The sequence below is a fragment of the Anoplophora glabripennis genome, unplaced genomic scaffold (genome assembly GCF_000390285.2).
Source record: "Anoplophora glabripennis isolate ALB-LARVAE unplaced genomic scaffold, Agla_2.0 scaffold463, whole genome shotgun sequence".
Classification (NCBI taxonomy): domain Eukaryota; kingdom Metazoa; phylum Arthropoda; class Insecta; order Coleoptera; family Cerambycidae; genus Anoplophora; species Anoplophora glabripennis.
The window spans coordinates 15,540-28,350 of NW_019416810.1; the positions used below are offsets into that span (position 1 = coordinate 15,540).

The 12,811-nt window shown below is 30.0% G+C and overlaps 1 protein-coding gene across 4 annotated transcripts in view; it reads left to right on the top strand.

The window, feature by feature from the left end:
• Nucleotides 1–679: 679 nt before the first annotated feature.
• The window catches only part of LOC108909163 (protein diaphanous), a 49,515-nt gene continuing 37,383 nt past the window's right edge, over nt 680–12,811 (top strand). For 3 of the 4 annotated variants that reach the window (XR_001964407.2, XM_018713407.2, XM_018713411.2), the window contains exon 1: nt 4,618–4,725. Coding sequence is in view for 3 of the 4 variants with exons in the window: in XM_018713407.2 (XP_018568923.1) it covers nt 4,645–4,725 (81 nt within the window). In the remaining variant the exon portion in view is untranslated. Of the gene's footprint in view, nt 1,135–1,284; nt 1,369–4,617; nt 4,726–12,811 lie in introns of those variants that run through there. The other variant, XM_018713408.2, reaches the window with a different exon arrangement.

The window sequence follows — 12,811 nt, forward strand, 5'->3', positions numbered from 1 at the left end:
GGGAAGGTGTGTAAGTGTTAGTCGTGTGGGGATGCCCCCTCACGGGGGCGTACGTGTCTTTTGGTGTATTTGTCTGTCTGGTATATTGTTTGTCGGGGGTCGCAATTTTAAAGAAATGTATTCTAAAGTAATGCAAATAACTGATAAATAAGTAAAAACTTACCTGGGCATAACCCCGGCACAGGTGCTGTAACAAAGATGCCGACGGCGTCTATGCTTAAGCCGGGGATTAGGTCGGTGATTAAAAGGAAAGAAAGGGATTCTTTCCAGGTAGCCTTAATAAAGGCAGGTAGAATTTGATCCTTGCACTACACTTTCACAAAACACGTGTGCTCTGGTCGGCTGCCCGCTAGGAACTGAAATAGTAACGAAGTAATTATAGGAAAAGCAAATTAATTAAATAATTAGGAACTCCTGAATTGACTTGCGTTATAGATAATCAGGTACCTATTTGATACTTATTGTAGGTAATCACTAATCTAAGTACTGACGATTTAATTATAATTTACTTTTTTATTTTGTATTTGTTTGTGTTCCGTAGTTCTAGAGCACTACTTCCTACTACACTTCTGATAAGCTGTGCTTCTGACTCCACGGACTCTACTGAGCTTTAGTACAATTGAAAACCGCGGAAATCGTATTTCACGTAAATGTGGACAAAATTCGCTTACATTTGCATTACTATACATTTAATAAATTTGTAATTTTCAGTTTTCATAAGTTAACGGTTTTCAGTTAACGAACTTAAAATATTATTTTGTTTAATATTATATTCGGAATTGTTTGTTTATCAGACCGTTTCAATTTTGAAAAAATAATATTCGCCTCTGGCGAATTCTTGAGCGATAGAGTCACAAATCAGCATTATTCGTGGATATGTAATAATTATGCTTAGGTGTATTTTGGACAATTTTGATTAGTAATAATACAATTACAGAAGATTTAATGAATGCCAATACAAGTCTTGTTGAAGAACTGTTTTCACATGCACTTTTTGCTTCTTCAATCAGTAATTTGGTGTTTTCTAACGGTGGATCAACAAGTTGTGGTTTTTTATTATTGTTTATCTATTAATTATCTGAACCGATAAATCCTGAAAAGTGATGCGTTAGCTTAGAATTCTTAAGCTTTAAGGTAAACCAGTTTCATAATATTTTTCTTAAGAGCAGGTGTACAATAAGTTAATTAATCAAGAATGCATTAAAGTTAGGTTATATTATTTTTCATACATTTCTCGTATCTTCTTTATAATTTTCCTGAATTAATATTGGGTTTTTATTTCAGGCCTTTACTATACATTCCAAAGAAGGTACAAATACATGACTAACAGATATGTCTCGCAATGAAAAAGTCAAATCGGGAAGTTTTGTAAGTACCTAATTTTTTAATCTACTTTTTAACCATTAAGTAAGTAAGCTAGATGTAAATTCCCTAGAAAATGTTTGGCCATTTCCAGCATTATAATATTTTTTGAAGAATATTGTAAGCAATGAATTGGTTATTTAATATATATAGGTACATTTTTAACAAGTTGCAGTAATTCCGATGTTGTATATGACAGGAATTATAAAACTATATACTGTAATAATGATTTAATATTATTATGTGTAGGTAAAAGTGTCGACAATACTAAATGCATTGTGTAAATTGTGGTTGTTAACTCCTACTGAGAGCTAGACGTTTGTTGATACCTTTATAGAAGGGTGCAAGACATTTGTTATTATTTTTTTTAGAGCTCTTCTGTAAAAAGAGACCATTTTTTACAAAAACTTCAATGAAGGACTGATATTTTTATCACATTTACACGACACTAAATATTCAGTTTCAATGTTTCGATATTATTTGTTTTTTGTAAGCAGTCCTTTGTATTGTAGTATTTACAAAAAGACAGAACTATTTCTTCAAATTAGCCAAATAAAATTTGTGCTATTTTGAAGTTAAGGGATATACTTACCTACTTTGTATCGCTTCATTTTTTTTAATTATAAATATTTTATTTTATAATAAACTGATTGTTAAATGAAGTGAATACTAGCATTATAGGTATATAAAAAGAGCAGTATGTAAGTAATATCCAAATTTTTCATTTAAAAAATTGCTTTGTTTACTGTTTGAGCATTTCAGGGTAGCGATCTTAATCGGTTTAAATTTTTTTTGGTTTCAATTTCCCAAAACTAGATAAATAGATAACAGCTTCATTAATAGTAGGATGCCAATCAACTACAACTACACATTTTAGTTCCAAAATATTTTGTAATTCTGTATGTATACAGGGTGTCCAGAAAGTTCATGTAAAAAATGAAGGGGTGTACAGGGGAGCTCAAAATAGTTGTAGTACTTCATAAAAATTTTTTTCCTATCGGGCTTCGTTGTGGAGTTATTCGTCTTCAAGGAAAGAAGTTTGAAATACAAATTCCAATTATTATAACTTCTAAGTCGTTACCATGACAACAATGAAATTTAGGCAATTAAAGTATATCATGGTAATGTGCTTTTCCAATTTTAAACGGATATTCAATATGCCTGGATTATACAGGAGTAGACAAAATTATCCATTTAAATTTATACATCTTTGACAGCGTTGCCTTTGGCATATTTCTTTCATAGTTTGATTTCTGTCTCACTTTGCTAAAAAAAAGGTATACCATCTATCAGTCGATGTCTTGTACCGTTTTTGAGAAAATCGAATTTTATTAATAACATAACATGTATTGCAAAAATGTGATATGAACATTTTTGCAAAAATCTTTGGAAATTGAGATGACTGTCAACAAGTATGTATAATTAGCAGTTAGATTTTTATCATAAATCATTTTGACATCATTTGTTGATTCAATATCTTGGAGGATTTTAACTATGGAGAATTCTAATGTACGAACTTGCAGAATGTAATGCTTCTGAAGCTGTTTGGATTTACGGCAACCGTTTTCCAAATAGAATTTGCATATTTGAAGTGACGAAAACCCCCATGCTATTATTCAGACAAAACATTAACAAAAATATAATATCGTGAATGTATGGATGGGAATAATTGGAAACTACTTAGTGGGTCTACATTAATTGATGATGCTTTAAATGGGGATAAATACCTACATTTACTGCAAGAACACCTTAACTCGTTATTGGAAAACGTCCCTTTAAATATTTGAAATAACATGTGGCTTATGCCCAATGGTGTACCATCCCATTTTAGTAGGGCAGTAACGGCTTATTTAAATACCACATTTCCCGATGGATGGTAGTCCTTTTCCGTGGCTGCTTCGGTCTCCTGATTTTAGTCCTCTCAATTTTTTTCTTTGGGGTCATCTTAAGAGTCTTGTTTATCAAATTCCTATAAATAGTAGGGAGGAATTATTAAATCGCATAATTATATACGCCGACATCATTAGAAATGATCACCATGTTATTTTGAGTACAGCAGAAGTGTTTGAGCAATTTCAGAAAATGCATTAACAGTTCTCTTTTTCCTTTTAATTCTTTAGAAACCAAGATTTTTACAAAAATGTTACTATCACATTTTTGAGGCAATAAATTTATGTTGTTAATAAAATTCGATTTTCTCAAAAACGGTACAAGATTTCGACTGATATACGATATACCTTTTTTTTAACAAAGTAAGAGAGGAATCGAACTATGAAAGAAAAATGTTAAATTTGGCGATGCTGTCAAAGATGTGTAAATTTAAATGGATAATTTCGTCTGCTCCGGTATAATCCAGGCATATTGAATATCCGTTTAAGCTTGGAAACAAACATTATCATAATTTACTTTAATTGCCCAAATTTTATTGTTGTCATGGTAACGACTTAGAAGTTATAATTGGAATTTGTTTTTCAAACACAACGAAGCCCGATAGGAAAAAATTTTTTATGAAGTACTACAACTATTTTTAGCTCCCCTGTATACCCCTTCATTTTTGACATGACCTTTCCGGACACCCCGTATAATACAATAAGACTATTTTTTTTGTCAGAACGTTTTTTTAATCATATACATTTTTTAAAATTAGAGAATTTAGATAATTATTTAACAAAAAATTCATTCACAAAAATTTTCTAATTTAAAAATATAAGTCTTACAAACCGTATCTTTATTTACCGCTTTTCCATGAGAGAATGAATAATAAAGTATGTGAATTCCTGTAAATTTTTCGTTATCTTTTTATATATTACATTTATATATATCTAGATAAGGTGTAAAATTATTAAATAAATTCAGTGATGTCATCGTAATTTGTTACTCTGTATAATTTTATCAGTGTAAATTTTTAAATTTTCTTTTTAAATTGTTTAGAGAATTACCAGTATTAATGAATTAAAATTTACAGTTTAAAATATTTAAATGGTTCTTTAAACATTTAAATGCGATAAAAGGACAACAGAAAATTATAACATATTAATACCATTGTCTGGTGTTGGACGATGATGGTTCATTTTTGTCTTCATCAGGACTGCACGTAACAATTTAGAATGTTTGTCAAACATTTTACAAAACCTCCATCTAGGAAAAGTTATAACTGATTTATTCTCAGCAATTGTAAATATTATTATCTCAAATTTTTCATTATCTTATCTGTGATAGTTAATAAATTTAATTACTCGACAATTGTGCAAAGTGTGAGGTTTTCCTAGTGCTATTTTTACAATGCAGGATGGTGATCAAAAGAAACCCAAGTATAAAACTTTGGGTATGTCTTTTCGTAGGAGAAGAGGAAAGACAAACGAGGTGAGATACTCTAATGATGAAAGCTTTTATTTAGTGCTTTAAATCCACTTATATTTATCAAAAATAATGTATACTCTGACTGTCAGCTTCTAATTTCTCCTGATACAGTTGTTACAGTATTTATATCAGTTCAACTATGACAAGTAAACTTTAAATTATTCTCTACTAGTTATTTCCTTGATGTGACTCATTTTGACAAGTTTGCCAGGAGAGTATGTAAACAAACAGTGGGAAGAGTAATGGGTCACATTTTCTTAATTCCAGATTCTGTTGTAGAATGTACTAATTAGTAGAGTTATTTAAAGTGATGATGAGTGTAGGAGACATTATTTATTCTTTACAACTTTTTTTTAAGGACAGATAAAAATCTATAAAATCATATGATATATAACATAATTTATCTAAGTAAGAAGCTAGATGACAGGTACGAAATATTTGTTCAAATACGTGGGAATTTGTCATTATTATTTTGTTCCATCCTTTCTAATAACAATATACAGAATTCATATAAATTGTTTAAACTTTACACATATTTTATTTTGCTAAGATGTGTTATATTTTTTTTATAAAATATGTTTAATGTATTCAAATGTGATTCAAATTAGAAACTACTTTTTCTTCCTTATTAGTTTGTCGATACCTATTACAAATTTAGAACTTCGTACAAATCATAAAATAATTTATATACATTTGACACATTTTGCTTCTAATTACAACAAAAAGTAACAGTTATTAATCAGTATTTTTAATCAACCTTATCATATAATTTTTTTTTTAATTTATAGATTTGTGAATAGTGATACATAACTACAATATTATTATTATAATTTATTATTTTACTATTTTGTGTTCGTTCTCGTTTGTTAAATACCTTTTGGATATTTTTTTACATTTTCGTATAAAAATAAAATAATATACATTTTTTAATGCCACGATATCTTATTTTAATATACAGGGTGTTCCTTAATGATATGCGAATATTTAAGGGTGTGATTCTACATGGTAAATTAATCATAGTTTGTTTTATAAACTATGGTCTAAAAATGTTCCATTGCGAAAATACGAGGTGTTAAAATTTTAGGAAAAAAAAGGAAATTAATATTTTCAAAACCACAGATACTTACTTCAAAATGTCAAAAATGCCAGGCCAACTAGGTGTATTATAAAATTGTATTCTTCAATAATTACATTCATTAATTACGGACAACACAACGGGTTTTATTTTTTTACTCAAAAATGGCGCATCGCAGGACAAAAACTCAAGAGAGCTTTTACCTTTCGATTTTAAAAATAATTTACTTGGGAAAAAACCATTGGCGTACCATTTTTTGTTTAAAAATATCAAGGTCAGTGCTCGTACGCACGCCACTGTTAGAGCTAAAAATTATGTTTGTATTGAAAAAAATGCGCCTTTATTGACTACTACTACATACTAAATATCACTGAAATATCTCAAGCAGTTTCGAAAATATCGATTAATTTCCTTCTTTTTCTTAAAATTTTAACACCCTGTATTTTCGCAATGGAACATTTTTGGACCATAGTTTATAAAGCAAACTATCATTAATTTTCCATGTAGAATCACACCCTTAAAAATTCGCGTATCATTAAGGAACACCCTGTATTTATATACAAACATGGCACACCTAAAATTAAGAATTTTAGAATTTTCTGGTTAAGGTTCAAATTGACATTTACATCGGTTGATTAACAACATACGTTATCTAATACTTAAAGTAAATAAAATATTATCTACCTGACGCCCTATGTTTTAAAAGTACATACCTTTGCTATCTGTCCTCTTTTAATACACAATATTGGCTTCTTACTTGCTTCAAGGCAATGATTTTAAACTTTTTGATTTTAGAAAGAAACATTTTACAGGGAATTTTACACGGGATTTCTAGAGAGTTGAAAATTTTTATAAAAAAATTAGTTGTATAATAAAAAATGGATAAAAAACGCCGTGTATTTCTTAAATAAATGGAGATATCAGGATGTTGTTTTCAGTTTTGAATTTGTTTCTAAAATCGGGGATAAGGGAAGGCACCAAGGGCGTCGCCAGCCATTGGGACAGGGGGGCAAGATAAAAGAGAGGATGAAAGAAATATAAATTGTAGTTACAAATACATTGATTTAAGTTTTTGTAGAAATACTTTCAATAAAACCTTTTTAATACAAGAAAAATTTACAAAAAAATTATAAATAACTAAGAAATATATACATTTCTTAAATCTTTGGGTAAACCTACAAAACTAAAAACGTTTTGCTTCCCCTACAAAATTCATAGGTCTTCAAAATTGGTGCGTTACACATACAGGGTGTTTCTTAAGTAGAGGTCAAACATCCAGGCGCATATTGTGGGGCCAAAAATAAGGGTTTCAAAAATAAAAAAAAAATCAGTTTTTAATTTTTAATTTCTAAACCGCTTGAGATAATTTAATCAAATTCGGTGTGCATATTTAGTATGGCAGTAGGTCATCGATCATTATTTGCAAAAAAAGATATATCACCCTGTATAATATTACAAATAAAATAGTCATCATATGCGCCATTGTATTATCTTAACTTTTTGTTCCCTTACACTTTTTTGTATTCCAAACCGATTAACGACAAAATTGATTTATTTGATCAAGTGCATTTTTACGGTACTCATTACAGTACTTAAAATAATAACAAAATAATTAATTTTGATCTCTACTTAAGAAATACCCTGTATAGTTAAACTTCTATTCCCATAGATTTTTTTCTTTTTTATTTAAAATTCAAGAGCAAAATTTTTAAAATATGGAAGCATATTAGGTATTTCTTAACTTAAAATTTTTTTTCTCAAACAAATAACTATTTATACTAATTTACTACCATTGTTTTTTTTAATATGGATTTTTAATTTTCAAAAATTTCCAATATTTTCCTCGTTTAAGTAAATTTTTGTACTTTTTTCGAATTTCTAGGGGGGGGGGAGGCAGCTGCCCTCCCCTGCCCCCCGCCTTGGCGACGCCCTTGGGAGGCACCTTACTATTACTTAAGGGGAAATTCTCTAAAGCGTCGAAATTAGTATACCCTAAATATTATTATTACTACAGTAATACAAAATTTTATTCGTTTGAAAAAATTGAAAACAGAAAAATATATATGTATAAATATGTGAAATAATTCATGTTCGATCTGCGGAAAAATAATTTAATAGTGTTTTATTGACACCCTGAATCCTAAGCCTAGTTGTAAGTGAGGCAGCGTATAAAGTTTTGATTGACTGAAATGGTTCGTAAAGGTGCACTATTAAGTCAATTAAGCAATTAAATTTAAAAAGTGTTAATTTCTTCAAATAATTAAAAATAAATTTCACTTTGGATTGACACATAAATTAGAGTTGCACTGATTTAAATCATTCGATTATTCGATCGATTCTTGATTTAAGGAAAATTTGTCATTAAACAATTAAATAAAATACAAATAATTAGAAACAAAAAAAAAATATCGAAATTATACATTTTTATGAAATTTACGCAAAATAATTGTAGTTTTAACAATTTTTAAATTGTGTTTATTTTAATCTGATTCGTTTTTATCAGAATAGAATTTTTCAGAATAGATATCACTATTTGTTTTAATTTCATGACATTTCAAGCATTGAAAAATATAACTACAGGGTGTTTGGTATGCCGATGCATTTCTTGCAGGAAGTACAAGTGATTTGTGATATATGTCCTTAATATACCATATTTCGAAAAGGCGTAGTTTCCGATCTACAGGGTGTTAAAGTTATAATAAAAAAATGCAAATTTATAAATATTGCGGCGACCGCTCAGAATATTTTAATGAAATTTTACAAGCGTTGACAGTTAGCAACAATACATGTTTTATGATAAAAATATTGTTTTCAGTTTCACCAGTGGCGTACGCACAGGCACGTCTTTAGATATTTTTAAAGAAACAAATGATACGCCACTGATTTTTCTTAAAATAAAAATTATTTTTCAATTCCTTGTTCAATTTGGAAGAGAAAAGGTATCTCGACTGTTTTTCTTATGACGACCCGTTTTCGAATAAAAAAAAATTAAAATCTTTTTATTGCATGGCGTAATCCGATTTCAGTAACTTGAAAAGTAGCAGAAATTATGCACTTAGTTTTTTTTGTACCAATTTTATTACAAAAAATTATTACTCGTTGTAGTTAACATCAATCTAAAAAATTTTTATCAGTTTTTAGATTCACAGAAATTAGCAAGTTGGCTGTGCACTCGTTTTTGCGGCACATGCGTGCATTATAAGGGGACTTCATTTTGTGCAAAATCTTAAGTAATTACTAATTAGAAAAAGGTAATAACATACTAATTATAAGTATTAGTCATTTTTTTTTCATTTTCTAACGAGTTCTGTACTCATTTAATACTAAAGATAGAAGTTTAAATTATAGAAAACATAATCTAATCTCCAATTAAATGAAGAAGCTTTTAGACTGATGTGAAATGCGGGTAGTAATAATGTGTTGTAATAAAATTGGTAAAAAAAACTAAGTGCATAATTTTTGCTATTTTTCAAATTAATATTGAAGTCGGATTACGCCATGCAATAAATTGCTTTTAATTTTTTTATTCGAAAACGGTGCGTCATAAGAAAAACAGTCAAGATAACCTTTTTATTTTAATAAAAATCAGTGGCATATTTTTCCTTTAAAAATTTCCAGAGACATGCCTGTGCGCACGCCACTGGTGAAACTGAAACAATATTTTTATCGTAAAACATGTATTGTTATTAATTGTCAAAGCCTGTAAAATTTCATTAAAATATTCTGAGCGGTTTCCGCAATATTTATAAATTTGCATTTTTTTATTAAAACTTTAACAACCTGTAGATCGGAAACTAAGCCTTTTCGGAATGTGGTATATTAAGGAAATATGTCACAAATCACTTGTACAACAACCTCCTGCAAGGAATGCATCGACTTACCAAACACCCTGTAAATATAAAATTTGTAATCATTAAAAATAAAAGTAAATAGAAATGTGAATGGTTTCAGTCTATTAGCATAATGATGTCAACTTTTGCAGAGATGCAGGCTTGAATACAAAACACTTTCAATAACATTTGGCCTCTAATATTGGTGACCACGTGGTTTAGCGGCCATAGTCGTCCCACCTGCTCAGTCATCGTCGGACTAACATTTTTCGAAATATTTCTTTTCCGTTTTTTGTCGCTCTTTGGAGAATATAATAGCACAGAATAAATAGCTACGCTATTTATTCTGTGATAATAGGCTTTAAGTATGAGTGAAATGTAACCTACAAAGTATATTATGGTATATTAATTGTCACTGTTACGCAATACCTATTGACACGAATCAGTACTTTGTACCTACTAACAGATACATTGCGAGTGTATGCTGGATGGAACTGTAGCCCGCAGAGTAGTTTCTTACCTTGGTATCGTTAGTTATAATAGGCAAACAACCCTATTATAACAGTTCCTTAGGTTCAATATGCTTTCTCAGATTTTAGATGTTCTTATGAATAGAATAGTTAACTAATTTAACCGTCATGGATCCGTTCTCTGTCGGATCTAAAACAAGCCTAATGTAGATACCTTGTATCTTGTGTCAGTGTGTCTGATTCAATGATGACAATGATGGCAGAAATTTTTATATAAAATGAAGTAACTTTTATTAAACTATTAACATATGCGTTAATCACAATCATTGAGTATCTTTACAGCTGGACAAAATAGGAAAGGTACATTTTCTGATATTTACATGTTCTCCCTGATCTTTCAATGCGAAAAGTTCAAGGAAGTTGTTCCACTTTAGCGTTAAAAAGTCAGTCATGTTTTTACATTCGAAGAAAATTTTTGTATAGCTTTGCATCGTCGTGTTTTAGTTTCATAATAAACCAATTATATGTACCTAATTTGATCTTTTCTTGTCCCGACTTTTTCAGTTTCGACATATTTTAATCAAAATTTATCCATCTATTGTGGTTTACCACTGTCTGAANTAATAAAAATCAGTGGCATATTTTTCCTTTAAAAATTTCCAGAGACATGCCTGTGCGCACGCCACTGGTGAAACTGAAACAATATTTTTATCGCAAAACATGTATTGTTATTAATTGTCAAAGCCTGTAAAATTTCATTAAAATATTCTGAGCGGTTTCCGCAATATTTATAAATTTGCATTTTTTTATTAAAACTTTAACAACCTGTAGATCGGAAACTAAGCCTTTTCGGAATGTGGTATATTAAGGAAATATGTCACAAATCACTTGTACAACAACCTCCTGCAAGGAATGCATCGACTTACCAAACACCCTGTAAATATAAAATTTGTAATCATTAAAAATAAAAGTAAATAGAAATGTGAATGGTTTCAGTCAATTAGCATAATGATGTCAACTTTTGCAGAGATGCAGGCTTGAATACAAAACACTTTCAATAACATTTGGCCTCTAATATTGGTGACCACGTGGTTTAGCGGCCATAGTCGTCCCACCTGCTGTCATCGTCGGACTAACATTTTTCGAAATATTAGTTCTTTTCTGTTTTTTTGCCGCTCTTTGGAGTTTCACATACAGCTCTTAAAAGTTCGTTACACCATCAGATTTCGTTGACATCTTAAAATATCGTAAAAATGAAATTAAATATTGGCATTTTTTTTTGTTTATCATGTATTTTTATCGGAATGGCCAACTTGCATATATTTTTTTAAATATCTAGAAATAATTGACGGCCTTTTATAATCATGTAAAAATACATCTCTTAGACCTTGCTAAATAATTAATTAATTAATTATTAAAATCATTGATTTAAACGGGTGTTTACTGCCGCGCTAGTTCGTGACGTCAATTAGTGCGATCTATAATCGGGAAGATGAATACAGAGATATTGCTTCTAGACTTCTATCAAGTTTTAGTTGTCGGTAACAGACTACAACTTTATAAAATAAATTAAATTTTCATGCAAGTTGCTTGTTGCTCAAAATAATAATTGTCAATAGTAGTGGATTTAATTGCAATGAAAGTTCGAAATCTCGATACAAAAAATGTACACTTATTACCAGACATTTAATTGTAGACATTGAGTCTATACACCTAATGTACCTGTGTATGCATTCCATTAGAACAGAACCCCTACCATCTAGGGAGACTCCGAAATGTGGTTTCGATTATAATAGGCTTTAAGTATGAGTGAGTTGTAACCTACAAAATATGTTATATGTATATTAATTGTCACTGTTACTCAACGAAACATTACTTTGTACCTACTAACAGATATATTGCGGGTGTATGCTGGACGGAACTGTAGTCCGCAGAGTAGTTGTTTACCTTGGTGTCGTTAGTTATAATAGGGTTGTTCGGGTTCCTTAGGTTCAATATGCTTTCGCAGATTTTAGATGTTTTTATGAATGTTCCAAAACAAGCTTAATATAGATACCTTGTATCTTACGTCAGTGTGTCTGCGTCGATTCAATGATGACAATGATGTCAGAAATTTTTATATAAAACGAGAAAACTTTTATTAAACTATTAACATAATTATGCGTTAACCACAATCATTGATTGACAGCCACACAAAAAAAAAAGTTGGGTATACTTTTTATGCGACATATATTTTTCGTAGTAATTTGGCCTCCTGAACGCGAATCTGGGATCAGAATTGGCCCATCACGTCACAATTTTTTCCTAACCTCAAGAAACTTGTGAAAAATAGTAAAAATTGATGAAAATTGACTGGGAAAATTTGGAAAAAAATTTATTTCCACATCAAATAGTACATTTTTATGTATAAGGCTCTGCTGAATTCAAATCCACTGTCAGAATTGAGCTAGAACGTGTGGTTTTTTTTCTAACCTCAAAAAACCGAGCAGGAATCGCTATTTTCAAATTCTGAGCGGATTTTGACCAGATTTTGTATAAAGGGGTTTTTTGGGTCGCTGATTACGAATATGAATTCACATTGTAAAAATTCAAGATGGCTGATCCAATATGGCGGGTGTACTTTTTTGAAATCCACCGATTTCAGTAAAATTTGGCATCATAAGGATTGCTGGTTGATCTCACCTTCATTAATCACACATCTGGAGCCAGATTTT